Source organism: Anabrus simplex, chromosome 1, assembly GCF_040414725.1.
Source record: "Anabrus simplex isolate iqAnaSimp1 chromosome 1, ASM4041472v1, whole genome shotgun sequence".
Lineage (NCBI taxonomy): Eukaryota > Metazoa > Arthropoda > Insecta > Orthoptera > Tettigoniidae > Anabrus > Anabrus simplex.
In genome coordinates this window covers 246,186,493-246,203,611 of record NC_090265.1, presented here as the reverse complement: position 1 = coordinate 246,203,611, position 17,119 = coordinate 246,186,493, and the positions used below count along the sequence as shown (strand labels likewise).

At 38.5% G+C, this 17,119-nt stretch overlaps 1 protein-coding gene across 1 annotated transcript in view; it reads right to left on the bottom strand.

Annotated features, from left to right (window-relative positions):
- Positions 1 to 17,119, bottom strand: part of LOC136886360 (serine/threonine-protein kinase/endoribonuclease IRE1) — a 387,729-nt gene that overhangs the window by 57,011 nt on the left and 313,599 nt on the right. The window contains exon 14 of the mRNA XM_068231041.1: positions 6,002 to 6,152. Within this exon, the coding sequence (XP_068087142.1) occupies positions 6,002 to 6,152 (151 nt within the window). The remainder of the gene's footprint in view (positions 1 to 6,001; positions 6,153 to 17,119) is intronic.

Below are 17,119 nucleotides of genomic sequence, written 5' to 3'. Positions count from 1 at the left end.
GCTGCCGCTCAACTCCGATTGATGGGATTACTGCTGCGTACCGAGTATAACAGCCTGACTGAATATTGGCGGGAAATAGCTGGGGAGTTAGAAAACTTTCTTCTTTAGCATGTCATTCCTCTGGTTCATACATTTTCTGATACCGTACTGCTGGTACGTAACTCACTGGTTCATCATAGTATTCCAACTATTCGATCCCTACTCTGATGCGCTGTTTTGAATCAGCAGTGTGCACTCTTAAGGCAGAGGCTCACTTAGTAGTAGTAGTAGTAGTAGTAGTAGTAGTAGTAGTAGTAGTAGTAGTAGTAGTAGTAGTAGTAGTCTAGTGGTCTAGAATTACAATTTAGGCATATTCCAAATTATAGCACAACTCACTAAATAACTCAAAATTCAACCCTGAAAAGAGCCATTTCCTAAAAAGAGCTTCTTCCTCTTCAATTTGATTAAATTCTACACTCATTTTACTCACAATTAGCAGTGAAGAAGGGGTTTCTCCTCTGGCTCAGAGGAAAAAATTGCCTCCAAGTCAGATAGATTTTTCTGCCGCCAGTGTAGTGAATTGAGATTTTCCGACTTATCGGGTATTCCTAGGAAATGGATTAGTAAAAGGGCATAGTTTTTGCCCTGCAGACAGCCATGATCCATGAACACACTTAGTCTTTTTTGGAGATAAGTGGGGGTCGAATAGGCAAGTGGGCCTACCATTACAATGAAATTTCCCTAACGCTGTCTTCATATGAGAAAAGATGTTTGGTGATTTCTCCGTCGCGTTTCCAGGTTAACGTTAACAGCTATGCAATTTAATACAGTCTTGCTCACAACGTGCATTCAAGGCTTCTGTCGGCGTAGTTCTCATAGCCCCAGTTATGGCCAATCATGCCATTCTCTTTAGGCTATCCAATCTACTACTGACTTTTCCTTGGCTTACTTTCTGCCACCAGATGATTGCAGCATAGGCCATCAATGGTCTAATGATCATAGTATACATCCACATTACCATTGATGGTCTTAGGCCTCATGTCTTCCCGACAGATCTTTTACATGCATAAAGCAAGTTCTTGGCCCGGGTTATGTTCCTTTCTATATGTGGATTCCAGGTTAGATTTTTTATCTAACACTACACCTAGGTGTAGTGCCTGTTCTTCCATATATATATATATATATCTTGCCCAAAGAGCTTCAGTGATCTTTTCCCCCCTAATTTCCTCATTGTAAAAGGGACCAGAGTTATCTTGTTCGGGTTGACTGATAGTTATTCTTCCCGACGCCAGTTCTCCACAAGGTTGAGTGATCTCTGCATGAGGTCCCGGATAACACTCACCACCTTACCTCTTACCACAATCATTAGGTCATCTGTGTATCCTTGTGTATAAAAACCTTGTTCGTTGAACATAGCTATGATTTTGTTCACTACGAGGTTCCAAAGCACACGAGTAAGAACTCCTCCCTGAGCACAGTTTTGGTTGGCCCCAACCATCAGCGTTTCTTCAAACAGGGTTGCTTTTCTCTTCCTTCCGTGTAACATGGATTTAATCCATTTGACGACGGCGTTACTCACCTTGATCTTTTCCAATGCTTTGAGCATGAAGGTTGTATTGCTGAAGGCTCCTTCTATATCTAGAAATGCCACCAGTGCAATTTCTTTATATTCTAGGCTTTCTTCTAGTTTACAGACCAACTGGTGGAGTACTACTTTAATGGATCTGCCAGGTCTATATGTAAACTGATTTTCATTTAATGTTGAGTTCAGTTGCACCGTTCTTCTGATATATTTATCCAGAATTTTCTCCATTGCTTTCAGCATGAAGGAGGTTAAACATAATGTTCTGCATGCTTTGGCTTGGAGATAATTTGCCCTTCCAGGCTTAGGTATGAATACTGCTTTAGCTTCAAACCATAATTTTGGCACGTACCTTAAAGCTAGACTAGCTCTGAAAAGGTCCGACAGGGCATTGACAAGCATCTCCCGTTCTTCCTGTAGGAGTATTGAAAGTATCTCGTCTGGCCCCGGAGCCTTTATAAGATGAAATGTGTCGATTGCCTATTTTACATGGTTATGTTTTATTATTCTGTTGGCACAATTCCAGTCTGCTCTTCGAGCTCCGGTCTCTGTTCCAACTGTTTCTTCTTCTGTTATCTCCTCAGCCTCAGGAAAGTGACACGCCATTAGTATCTCCGGTGTGTCAATCCCCGCCTGAGTAAATGACCCATCTGGTTTCTCCAGTGTCCCCACGTGATTTATATGGGTTGCTCTAAGAACCTTCTGGAGCCTTGTTGTTTCAGTGTGTGATTCCACTTTCTCACAGAACAGTCTCCAAGATTTTCTTTTTGTTTTCCGTATCTCTACGTTATACTCAGTGAGCTTCCTATGATATACATCCCACACACCATTTCTAGATGATATTCTATACAACATCCTAACATCTTTTTTCATTTTGGCTAGTTTGTTGTTCCACCATCTTAGTTTTTAGGTGTTTTCTTTCCTCTGAGAGGATAGTTTTCATGGAATGAGTCTATAATGGCCTCTTCTAATAGTTCCACTGCCTCATTCAATTCTTTCTGTCCTCTGACGTTAGTTGGAATTTTTTGTACAGCCTTCCCCAGAACTTCTCTGCATCTGTCCCAGTTAGTTCTTTTTGGGTCTCTGTACATCTCAATCCCACACAGTCTCACATCTATTGCAAATTGGATGTGCTGGTGGGCTGCCAATGATGGTTCCTCCAGCACCTTCCAGTCTTTAATAAAGTTTGCAATACGCATAGTGCTTAGTGTAATGTCTATTACCTTCCTACTATTTTTATTTATAAATGTAGGTTTGTTTCCTAGGTTTAGTATCGTCAACTTGGTTCCAATAATAAACTCTAGTAATGACTCACCTCTTGCATTGCAGTTCGTGCTGCTCCATGCCATGTGGTGTGAATTTGCATCTGCTCCAAGGATTAGGTGTTCACCTTTCCTCTTTGCGGTGTGAATTAGGTTCTCAACTCCTTTTGATGGGGGCAGATTAGTTGAGTCATATGTGAGGTATGCAGAGCCTATGGTTATTTCTCTGGGTCCCTCCCAATTTCCAAGTTTAATCTTGGCCACGGTTAAGTTAACTATATGGACGAAACTGGCTTTGGTTTCTGCGGCATCATCTTCCAGGATTGCTTGAGGATGTTCTCTTGGAGAAACGCCAGAGGATGTTGTAGGCCTGCATGCGTGATGGAGCACCGGTACTTTTGTCTGCTATTGTGAGATTGCCAAAGATGGACTGGGCGAGGAGGACCTGTACCACAACCTCCACCTGATCTGAACCCTTCGGATTTTTGTATTTCGGGCCACCTTAAAGGAGTAGTGTACGATACTTCGGTTAACACAATTAAAGAATTGGAGCATAGCCTTGTAAATGTTTGTCGAGAATTTCAAAATGATCCAGGCGTGTTTGAAACCATTCGAATTTCAATGCGGCGACGAGTTCATTAAAAACAACTGCACTTCAACCAAAGTATATAATAAGTTTTCTTACTGTTTTATTGGTAAAATTTATTATTAACTAGGATTACGTTTACACGTAGAATCAAGTCAGTGTTGGCTGGCAACTACAAATTATCTTGCAAACGGCTCATTTACTAAGACTTTATTGCTTCTAACATCGTGTAGACTATGCAGGTGTTTCAATTGGTGCTATTAATTTTTATTTTCAGAATTTGCTTTACGTTGCACCGACACAGATAGGTCTTATGATGACTGTGGGACGAGGAAGGGCTGGGAGTGGGAAGGAATTAAGGTACAACCCCAGCATTTGCCTGGTGTGAAAATGGGAAACCATGGAAAACCATCTTCAGGGCTGCTGACAGTGGGGTTCGAACTTACTATCTCCCGAATACTGGATACTGGCCGCACTTAAGCGACTGCAGCTATCGAGCTCGGTATTATTATTATTAGGGTGGGTGATATTAGTAGTTGAATTTAGGTTATTATTATTATTATTATTATTATTATTATTATTATTATTATTATTGATGTTCTGGACCCCGCAGCAAGATGCAAGACAGCTACTTGGTGGTAAATTACATCTGCTGCCATTGTCATTACTGACAATGTGACCAGCACCATTGTCGCGCATAGACAAGTGCGCAGGATTTCTGGTGATACAAATGATATACTTCCGTGCATTATTGACCTTATTATAGAGGTGAACTATTGCATGGTCAATTTCATTCCTATTGTTTATTTCAAATGTGTTTAAATTTTTATTTATATGCCTGGAGAATCTACTGTAATCTATCTTTAAGTTCTCCAAAGGAAAAGATGGCTCTTGAAAACAAACCCAAGAAAGATAAAAAATTATCGGTTTATGATCAGAATTGAGTACATTATGAACAATAAAATCACTTGGTCTCAACTTTTTTTTTTTCACTCCACCGCCGTTAAGTTGATTGACCCCACCACCACCACCACCACCACCACCACCACCACCAAAAAAGGTGTGTTTCTTTATGTTTAAAGGAGCTTCCAAATACCAAGGTTCATGTCTGCAACCTTCAGTTTTGAGATATAAGCATCACCATAAAAATAATTCACTCTTTTTCACACTCCCCCCCCCCCCTTCCTGTTAAGTGAATTTTCCAGAAAAAATACTTGTTTCTTTATTAGTTAAGGATTTCCTAAATACCAATTATCACAACTGTAACATCTTTAGTTTTTGAGATATATATCCTCATAAAAGGAATTCAACTCCTTTTCACCCCCGCCACCAAGATGATTTTCCCCAAGAAATGTGTTTTCCTTCGTTTTGAAAGGAGATCCAAATACCAATTATCACGCCTGTAACAACTTTAGTTTTTATTAGATGTAAGCATCCTCATACAGTTAATTCAATTATTTTTTCAACACTTTCACACCCAGTTCATTGGATTTTCAAAAATCAAAGGAATACTTGTTTCTTTACCTTTAAAGCAGATTCCAAATACCAATTTTCATGTCTACAACATCTTTCATTTTTAAGATAATAGTATCTTCATTCAAATAATTCAACTAATTTTTCAATCTCCCCCCTCCCCCTTTAACTGGATTTCAAAAAAAAAAAAAAAAAAAATTTATGTTTAAAGAATATTCCAAAGACTAATTTTCACATCTGCAACATCTTCAGTTTTTGAGATATCAGTATCCTAATAAAAATAATTCAACCCCATTTTCAGTCATTTTTACCCCTCACCCAAGTGATTTTTCCAAAACCAAAAAATACATGTTTCTTTATTTTTAAGAGAGATTAAAAATACCATTTTTCACTTCTGTAACATGTTAAGTTTTTGAGATATACTGTAGACATGCTCATTTTAAAATTTCACACTCTTTTTAGTTCCCCTCAAGTGGAGTTTCCGAAAACAAATCACCTATTTCTTTACTTTTACAGGAGATTCCAAATACCAATTTTTACGTCTGTAACATTTTACGTTTCTGAGATACACTGTAGATATAGTCTTTCTAAAAATTCATCCCATTTGTCACTCCTGTTTAACCGCCATTTATTGGATTTCCGCTTTTCACCCCTTTTCACCCCTCCTATGGGATTTTCCAAAAACAAAAAAATGTGTGTATTTGTAAAGGAGATTCTAAATAGAAATTTTTACATCTGTAAACTTTTAAAGTTTTGAGACATACAATTTAAAATTCACCCCCCTTCTCACCCCCTTAGAGACAGAATATCCAAACATCCTCCCTTAGTGAGCACCTACATTGTAATATAAATGTATCCTCAAAATTTCACTTCATTATGTCCAGTAGCTTTGGCCCGGCGATGGCTGGTCGGTCGGTCAGGACATGATTTATATATATAGATGAGAGGAACATAGTAGGCCTACAGATAATAGGTGTCAGGCTCAGCTTCAACGTCCAATGTTGCCATCCATATTTCCTCTACAGATATAATTTTTAAAAAAGGCATAATGTAAAATATTCATATTATGCACTTAAATATCCTAGGGAAAATAATTTTCAATTGAAATGACATACTCACCTGGAAAAAGGCTAAGACATAAGCTTTGTCCCAGAAGATGGGATGCTTTTGCACAGCACTCGCAGGTGGTCGTTCAATTGCTTCTGAGCTGATCATCAATTCTATTAACGTACGCTGTAATGCTTTCTCTTCTCCTTCCAAATCAGGCAACCTGAAAAATGTACAGCCTACAGTGAAAAACAGTAATGTAATGGAAAAGGTGTCAAAATGTAGATTCGTTTTTATTTAACACATACAGTACTGAAATCAGAGACTCATTTTTCTCAACCGGTAGAGATCTTAAAAAAATGCCAGGGTGTCAGGAGTTTTTCCCAATGGAATTCTTTAATGTGTCAAAAGTCAATGATACATTCAAGAAACACATGTTGCAACAGAGAATGAACTTGCCACAAGAGGGAGAATTCAAGGTTACAGTATTATTGATACAACCTATGAAAATGCACATGGAAATACTACAAATGTCTGCAAAAACCTGAAGCAGGTGCAATTATTTTCATCTAGTACAGATAATAATAATATTCACACTGAAACTGTATGACTGCAAAACATAACTGTTATAAATATCTACAAGCCTTCATCTGTTTCTTTGCCTAACTTTGCTCTCCCAGATGAAAGTCACCCAGCTATAATGCTTGAGACTTAAGTGGTCGTCATGAAAGTTGGAAATATGCAAAGAATGATGACTACAGCACTGCTATTGCAGAATGGTCAGAAAATAAAAATTTAAAGATTGTAGTCAATGTCAAAGACAAAGGAACATTTTGATCTGCTGCTTGGAGGCATGAGTCTAACCAAGACCTTTGTTTTGTCACCTGTGAGTGCTGACAGACTGGTTTTGTCACCTGTGAGTGCTGACAGACTGGTACCTATCATGAGAAAAGTTCACCAAACGGTCAATATAGAACCATCTTCTTGGGATGGGCATTCTCTGTGCCTTTAATTAATTGTTTCCTCAACCTTGCAGGAACTTCAGGAAGGCAAACTGATAAAATTCTCAAAAGATTCTAAATGTATCAGACAGGTTTCTGTAAACAGCAATGCCTATCAGAGATTTGTTGGGCTTGTGAAACTTATGGCCAAGAAGTGCATACCCAAAGGTTACAGGAAAGAACATGTTCCTGGGTGGAGTCATCAGCATGGCATCCTGTATATTCACTTCCTTGAAACTGGCGCCCATGCAAATGTCAAGGAGTTGTTACAATGCCTGGAGTAAAATCCCATACAGAAATGGTCACAAACAGTTACTAATTAGGATTTCTCTTATTCCAGTAGGAAAACTTGGAGTCTTCTAAGGAGACTTGATGGAAGCTTGGTAGTTAAAACCAAATATCTCACCAAATAAAATAGTCTCACACATTATATCAACTTCAAGGGTTGCAGTAGATAAGAACCACATAAAGATGGTGAAAAGACATTGTGGATGCTAAAATATACCTCTCCTGCTTCTTCCTAGAACTCTGAAGATTTCACAGTTGATGAGGTTAACACCACACTAAAGGGCATAAAAGCCAGCAAAGCCTCAGACTGATGAAATACATCCAGAATTCCTCATAAACATAGGACAGAATGCTAGAAGGTGGTTGGAACCACATACAAAGGCTATCTTTTAGGCCATTTTGCAATAAAATAAAAACTACTGAATTTTTCTGTGCAATTTATGTTTCATCTGATTCTACACACGAGGGTTAAAGCGACATGCAGTTCTCAAAGTACTGGGGGAAATGTGAGAAATGGGCAACCAGTAACCAACATTAAGATAGCAATAGTAAACTTTATGACCCTGACAGGAAAGGCAGAGGAAGTAGTAGATTTCATGGAGAAGAAGAAGGTGGAAATGATAGGGCTAAGTGAAGTGAAATGGAAAGATAATGGAAGGAAGAAATTGAGGAAAGGATACACATTATACTGGAGTGGTGGCCAAGAGGCAATAAATGGAGTGGGACTAATTATTTCGAAGCAATTGGAGGAGTATGTTAAAGTGAGCAGAATGTGTTAGTGACAGAATAATGAAGATTAGATTAAAGAAAGAAGTGATGGACTTCATACAAGTGTATGCACCACAGATGGGAAACAGGGAAGAAGATATTGAAGGATTCTTGGAGAAAGTAGAAAGAGAAATTTTAGGTGTGGAAGTGGTTATTATGGGAGATCTGAATGCACAGATCAGAAACGAGAGACAAGGAAAGGAAGAAGTCATTGGAGCATATGGATATGGGAAAAAGAATCGCGAAGGAGAGGAACTAGTGGACTTCTGTGAAAGGAACGGACTTATAGTGGGGAATACAAAACTATGTGAATTTAAAAATGTTATAATAATTAAAATCAATGTGGATGGTTGAATGGGGCAGTGAAATGGGAAGGGAACCTATTTTAAAACTATATCTATTCATTTGAACATATGTTAAAAATTGTTTTTGTTCCAAGCACTTTTTTTCACTATGATTTGTGTTTTTCTAGTTGTCTGACTAATAAATTTTTTGAAAAATAATTTTCCTTTGTCAATATTCTATTTTTACAAGAATGTTCTCTTCAGTTGCCTTCCCACAGCAAATGTTGTAGTTTGTTTTAGTTTTATAAAAGTGTCTCTTGAATTCTGTTAATGCAGGATCCCTGAAGCTGATTGCTGTCTTATTATTTAAAGAGCTTCCCAGAAATCTGTAATGAAATAAAATGGGGGACTTTTGAACATAACAAGGTACTTATTAAGATGTTTTTTAAGAAAATAAATATACTTTGTAATTTCACCTAAATATTGTAACATACCTGAAGATGTTCCCAATGGAATGAAACATGTACTATAAATGATTAATTAATTTGATTAAAGCAAATATAAGAATCAAAAAGGTGGATATTTACTGTTATTGGTTCAATGTAAATAAGATTTGATATGGGAAATGAAGCTGATTTCTTGCAATACTAAAGTTTAAGTGGAAACACAAATGTGTACCAGAAGACTGATAAAAAAAGGGATAATAATACCAGTGTTTAAGAAAGAGGACAAGAAAGTTTGTGGTAACTATAGAGGAATCACACATATCACAGGTAGTTAAAATACTGCAAAGGGTATTAGAAAGAAGAATAAGCAGAAAGATTGAAGGAGAGTTACAAGAGGAACAATACGGCTTCAGGAGTGAAAGATCTACAGTGGACCCAATCTTAAGCATGAGACAGCTGATGGAAAAGATCTGGCAATATGGAAAGGATCTAGTCATGAATTTCATAGATATAGAAAAGGCACATGATAGTGTCCCCAGACAGAAGGTTTGGAAAACCATGGTTAAAGAGAGACTTGGAAGAGAAATGTTAGAAATGGTGCAAGCAATGTACAACAGTGTTAGCAGAGTACTGACTCCAGTTGGAAAGACAAAATGGTTTAGGAATAAGACTGGACTAAGACAGGGGAGTGTGCTGTCACCTCTTTTGTTTATTATGGTCATAGACAAAATTGTAAAGTAAACAAGGATCCTATGGAGATAAAGTGATGAAGATACTGCTATTTGCAGATGATGTTGAGATCTGCGGAAAGAACAGCAAAGAAGTGCAACAACTAAGGGTAATGATATTATGTATGGTTTATTATGCTTGAACGAGAAGAGTCTGTTTTGGAGGTGAAGTTAGATAATGACACTGGTAACAAGGAAGTAGTTCATGTAGAAATTGCAATGTGAGGAAAATGTGACACACTAACGTGGCAGGTGTAGTAATGTTAAGGCTGGATCAGCAAACCTGAGTAGGTCATGAGAGAGGACGGCGTAAGGTGGGGAATGTACAAGGTCTGCAATTCCAACCATAAGAGATATGAAGATCTTTAACCTTCATGTGTTGTTCTGCCAATGTTTTATTTTACTTTTTTTTTTTATTTTACCTAGTTGCCGTATTGCCGTGGCAAGCAGAATTCCGAAAGGGAGTCAACCGTGGGCCATTTGATTCTAATTATTATATTGTTTCGTTGTGTGTTTGCTAATTTGTTAATTGTTATTTGTCTAGTAAGTGGAGTTCGAAGAGCTTGCTTAGGCATAGATATTCTACAGGTCTAAGGGAGGAGAGCTATAAATAAATGAATAAATGAATAAATAAATAAATAAATAAATAAATAAATAAATAAATAAATAAATAAATAAATAAATAAATAAATAAATAAATAAATAAATAAATACATAAATACATAAATAAATAAATAAATACATAAATAAATAAATACATAAATACATAAATACATAAATAAATAAATAAATAAATAAATAAATAAATAAATAAATAAATAAATTATTAAATAAATAAGTGCAACAACAACTAGATGTATTGAACAAAAAAATTGAGAAGTATGGCAAAAATAAATCAGTACGGAGAAAAGCAAGACTATAGTGATGCTGAGAGGGGAAAGGCAAGGTAAAGGCACTATGAAAATTGGAAGTCAGAGTCTGGAAATTGTGGTCAGCTTTAAGTACGTAGGAAGTGAATTAATACAAAATGCTAGGGTGGACATGGAGATTAGCAGGAGGGTACAGCAGAGTAATGCATTCTACCAAAGTGTAGGAAAACTTGTTTGGAGCAAAGAAGTACCAAGGGAAAGTAAAGAGATAATGTACAAAATGTACTATGTTTCCATACTGAATTATGCAGCTGAGACTTGGACTTTGACTAGCAGGCAAGAGAGTAGAATTCAAGCAGTGAGATGAAATTCCTATGAAGTAGTATAGGAAAGACAAGGAAAGACAGGGTGAGAAATGAAGATATTAGGAAGGAAGTTGGGATAGGAAAGCTAAATGAGAGAGTTATAAAGGATAAACTAAGGTGGTTTGGACATGTAAAGAGGATGGAGGAGAATAGAATTCCAAGACAGATGCCGGAGGCAAAGTGTGAGGGCAAGACAGCAAGAGGAAGACCTAGAACAAGGTGGACTGAAGTAGTGAAGAGTGGCATAAGAAGACGAAATTTAGACTGGGACAAGACTGTGCAAGAAGAATGGTAGACAGAAAGAGGAAGATGGAGAACTGCCATAAATACCCCAACCCGGCAGAGGTTGGATACGGGGAAATGGTGATGACCAGTCCGGTTGGAAAATGCAACATATACAGATGAAAGGCTGAGGTGGGAACTACATGTGTGGACATTGAAGAATACGTGAACATTGTGCCTCACATATTTATTACGGTAGTGTACAGGTCAATACTGGTTTCATGGTGCAAAATTCATTGATGGCGATTATTTGCGACAGGAAGTGTTCGCGTTCCTGTTGCCAGGATGCTCGGTGGTTGGAGCATGATGCATATCGCATTTGCCGATCAACTTCCATCAGTGCATGTGGTACGCACCATGATGCTATTTTGCGCAGTTGCAGCTCTGTCTGCATTGTCGTGTGGATGGTGTGTTTCTGGATGCCACTTACCCTCTCTAACTCCAGCAGTGTTCATCGTCTGTCTTCCTCAAGGAGCTGGTCGACGATGGCACGTGCCACATCGGTCCACTCACTGACAGGTCGTCCCGAGCATTGCTGATTACTGGTTGCCATACGTTCTTGCTGAAACTTTCCTACTCACCATGCCACTGTACGGTAAGGGAGGGCATTATTCCCAAGGGCTTCCACCAATTTACTGTGACATTCTCTCGCATTTCTCCCCTGGAGAATGGTTATTTTGATGTATGCGCACTGGTAAACACAGGTTACTTCCGTTTTGCACGATGCTCACCACACAACCGATTTCACAGCGTGCTCTGTGCTACTACCAGCAATCATAGAGCCATCTGCTGTTGTGAATACACACTATGCCTGCATAGCTTTCACGCGACAAATAGCAGTTTGGGATCTGCTCACATAACAGCAAGAGAAAAAAAATAGTTGCAATGACTTTTGCCCCAACCTTCGTATATTGAACAAATTTTTCCTCTTTATCTCCATTTTTGTTCAAACATCTGTCATATCGTGAGATAAGTTTTTGAAAACCCTCGACATAGAAGTCTGCCGCCTGTGATGAGAACCAGGTCTGAACCATTGTTTCCACTTCATCAGTGTGGAAACGCTTGTCGACGAGGAACCTTATCAGATGAAGGAAGATGGTAGCCCCTAGGTGCAAGGTCAGGACTATAGGAGGGGCGGGGATCGAATGGCTGCCAGCCAAATTATCCAATGTGAGCTTGTGTTTAAGCTATAGAATGAAGTCTTGCACAGTCGAGAAGTAACAACTTTCTGGCAGACAGAAGGCCTCAGGGTTGCATGGCAAAGTTCTTGTCCAGGTTGCACAATAGTTCTCTATGACGTCGAAAAGGCTTTTGACTCAGTCCCGAGACCAGCTATGTGGATAGTACTGAAACACTTTAGCTATCCACAGTGTTTTGTTGATCTGATCAAGGCTCTTCATGATAACACGTCTGGGCAAATCATTCATCAAAATATTATCTATGATCCATTTCCAATCACTCATGGATTGAAATAAGGATGTGTGCTTGCTCCATCACTCTTTGCTCTCTATCTAGCTGCCATACTATACGGAACATCTACAAACAACCAAGGTGCAAAGGTCAGATACCACATCGATGGGGGACTGCTCAATCTAGCTAGACTTTGCTCCCAAAAGCTTACTAAGATTTCCTCCGTTACAGAATTGCAATATGCAGATGACACTGCCGCACCTGCTCTCACACCTGAGGAGCTACAATAGTAAGTCAGTTGTTTTGAGAGTGCTTGCAAATGTTTTGGTCTCTCCATTAATGTTCAGAAAACCAAAGTACTTGCACAGCCTGCACCTGGATTGAATTTCTCGGCTTTCAATATCTCCATTGCAGATACTCCACTGGAGCAGGTCGACCACTTTTTATATCTACGAAGTATCCTCTCAACAAATGCTAACTGCTCACAGGATGTGGATAGGAGAACTGGGCTGCCCACTCAGCATTTGGACATTTATCCCATCATTTCTTCATGAATAAGGACCTTAATATGCATACCAAGATTTAGTTTACCATGCTGTTGTCATATCAACACTGCTTTATGGTTTCAAAACTTGGACCCTCTACTGTCAGGATATCAAAAACCTAGAGTGGGAGGACCATATCACCAATCTTGCGGTTCTTGTCTTGAGAAAGCGCATGCTATAAGCATTGACGCTACCATCACCGGTCACCGTTTTAGATGGATAGGGCACGTCCATTGCATGAGTGAAACCAGACTTCCTCGTCAACTCCTGTATGGTGAACTCTGCTCCATTGATATTTAGAAATTTTATGATCCGTATTAAAGTGGGATTACAATAATTGAAATTATTAGGGGTCCTCCTATTCAATACAAAGACATTTTTTTTAAATGTGAATTGATCACATGTCGTTCACACGAGGTACTAGTTTTGGCACTCAACTCATTGCATCATCAGCCAACAAGTCAAATCAGGCAAACACAAACAACTTTAAAACAATTTAAAACACACTGTAACACCTGCATATTAAATAAATATTCAACTATAAAACATCAGTTACAGTGTTTGAAGAGGAACAACGACAATGTGAAGAGGGTAAACAACAAGTACGGAAGCTCCGTCAAGCTCAGTCCCACCCTCCCCCAGTCATTCCATGTGATCTGTATGGACATATGAGGCATATAGTTTCAAACATGACCAAGTCCATCTTTTTCACGTTCTGATGTTTTGACTTCCATGGATTCCTCTTTGCAAGATGAATACAACGGGAACGAAAGTGGGTTTCAAATCCGGCCAGATCACATTTAAAATTGCAGCAAAGAATGGGGTTTCATATCAAAGTCGGCCAAGTCCTTGTTAACCCGCACGGGCCAATAATCCTGCGCTATCCAGTCACGTGTTTTCTTCCGGTAATATGGCAGCCTGACATTTGTTCGAGTCACATGTGGTGGTTTCGTTTGCGTGTATTTTAATAAATATTTTATAAATAATAAATATATACATAATTAATTGGTCGTTTTTAATAGTATTCATATTTGCTGTGCAATAAAATGGAGGAAATTAATAAACACCATACCAGAAAGCGGCAACGTGATACTTCCACCTTGAAGCGCATGAGGGAATAACAGCTGGTGATTTAATCAAGGTTCGGTGATATGTTTCGAAGGCGCGATGGTATTGAATAGGTATAATATGAAGAATATACATTGAAGTAGCTACATGAATCCATATATTTGCAAAATATAAACTATTTAAATGTTAATTAGCCTCTACATTGGTTACAATATTGGGTAATTTTACACAAACATAATGTTTAAAATAAAAAATTTTAAAGATTTTTCACTAAATCGTATATCATTTTTAATCATATTTGTTCTAAATAAAGTCAAGATGAACACAGTTGGAAAATAGGCCTAATCTAGATTTATTTTTCTTTTTTTTTTTTGCTAGGGGCTTTACGTCGCACCGACACAGATAGGTCTTATGGCGACGATGGGATAGGAAAGGCCTAGGAATTGGAAGGAAGCGGCCGTGGCCTTAATTAAGGTACAGCCCCAGCATTTGCCTGGTGTGAAAATGGGAAACCATGGAAAACCATCTTCAGGGCTGCCGATAGTGGAATTCGAACCTACTATCTCCCGGATGCAAGCTCACAGCCAAGCGCCTCTACGCGCACGGCCAACTCGCACGGTTATTTTTTCTTTAGGTATTAGGCCAAATTTTCTAATCTAAGTTTCAAAGATGGCCAAGTCCCAGAGTTAGTTTCAAACATGGTCAAGTCCAAATTTTAAACACATTTTTCAATTCATGTAATACATTTAGACGGTAAAAATTGTATGGTAATGAATCAGAAGCCTCTGCTAAGCAACATAAAGATTAAAGTGTCTGAATAATTATGAATTAATAACCTAAACGAGTTTTTTGCTTCTCCTGAAAAATACAGCTCAACGGACTTGGCCATGTTTGAAACTATACGCCTCATATGTTTCATGCCAAGATTGGGCTCTTAAGTAATATGAAACATACTCACAAACCATAGTGAGTATGAAAAAGTAAACTGCTGAAGAATATGTTTACTCGGATACGAGTTGCAGCTGACAACAATGGCACAACACACAGACAGCTGCATTGATAGTTGTCCATGGGAGCATGAAATCCACTAGCAGAACATCCTAAAACACGGTTGTCATAACTTTGCAAATTGGGAAAGTCTGCTTGAATTTCACTTCTGTTGGAAAAGATGTGCATGTCACCAATCCAATGATTACTGCTTGGATTCAATGGTTACATGGTACACTTATTATCTCATTCGCCATGATGACGTGGTTCAATAACGCATTATCTTCCTCATGGTACCAGGTCAAAATTGTCAAAGCACTGGCACATCTCTTCATTTTTTACTTGGTAAGCATCTTTGGAACCCATTGATTGCACATCTTCCTGTAATCTCATCACCCGAAAATCATCCACACACAGAAGCTGGCGGATAATACAGTAATTACAAATCCAATGCCCAAAGGAAGGAAGAGTAGACCTCAAGAATAGAACAACACCTCTGGCCTCTGCTCCATTCAAATACACAGTTTGATTTGCATAGAAGAACTTGGCCCATCCATAAAATGTTAACAGAAATTAGCTCTTTTCTTATTCATTGTCAGTCTCATTGAAGACAAAATTCACGGCTTTTCTTCTTGGTCGTGGCTGGTGAGGGTCTCAGCCTTCATATTGAGACACATAAACCACCACAGGCTTCACCACTCAAATGGACAGTTTGGAGGTTTTGACTGTTGTCGAACTCCAAAAGGCATCAGAGCTCTACCATGCTGGTCAGCTGCTAGACTTAATAGGAAGTTCCACATTAAATTCTACATGTCATAGGACATAATTCCTTCTATGCAATAGTACTAATGGAAAATAAGACTTTAAATTTCTGCTCTGTGAACAGCATTACAGACTTAGATTTCTTAACTGAAAATAAGACTTTCTTCAATGCAACAGTGCTACAGAGATATTTTCTTCCTTAAGAGTACTATTTTAATTTTTTAGTAACATAGTATGACCGAGCTCGATAGCTGCAGTCACTTAAGTGCGGACAGTATCCAGTATTCGGGAGATAGTGGGTTCGAACCCCACTGTTAGCAGCCCTGAAGATGGTTTTCCGTGGTTTCCCATTTTCACACCAAGCAAATACTGGGGCTGTACGTTAATTAAGGCCATGGCCGCTTCCTTTCCAGTCCTAGCCCTTTCCTGTCCCATCGTCGCAATAAGATCTATCTGTGTCGGTGTGACGTAAAGCCAATAGCAAAAAAAAAAAACCATAGTATGAATGGACACTTAAATCTCGAGTTATAAGACAGGGTGATTTATAGTGGAATCTCTTTTTGTGATATTGCGGGTGAATGTGTAAATACACCTTTGAATGGAATAGATTCAACTCATTCTCCATTCTAATAATCGTCGATAAACATATAACTTGAGGTGACGTTAAAGCATATAACTCATCAGGACATAATTATTAATAAGTTCTTCGAGTGTCACAAACTATGACAGACTATTTTCTTTGTGATAACGTATATAGGCAACAGCAGTATTCACGCATGTGGATAAACTCTATCAACTTGTAAATACTTATGCATTCTCAAATTTAATTACTTTTTGGCATGACAAGTGGCCGTAGGTTTGATTTAAAGTGACATTCAAACGTGATTTATTTTCTGACTGAATATTTATCCCTTGTGACAATGTCAGTGAAGTTTAATTTTCCTTTCTGTGAATAAACTTTAAATTCGCTCAACAAATTCAACAATTCATTCGCTCAGGTTACGTTTGGGACTTATAATTTCTACCTCACGAGTGAGTGTAAGCCCTCACCAAGAACTTAGAGAACATTGAGAACGTCCGTCGAGGGAACCTCTACGAATACAGCGTGCCATGGGGATGACTGCTGGACATGGTTCCATGGCGCTGAAACGAGTTCCATGGCGAGGACAGTGGAGTTGTGGTTCCAACGGGAGGATATCGCCAGCGGACCATGGAGAAACCAACGAACTAGAACGCCACACTTGTACCAAGGTGATATAAATCTGAACTAGAGAATAAAGCCAGAACTTCTTAAATTAATGATATTTTCTAAATCAAGATCCTCTCACCCACTCCAATAAGGAACTGTACACACCTCGTGTAAAATCTTATGCTCTTCAAGCCAGTA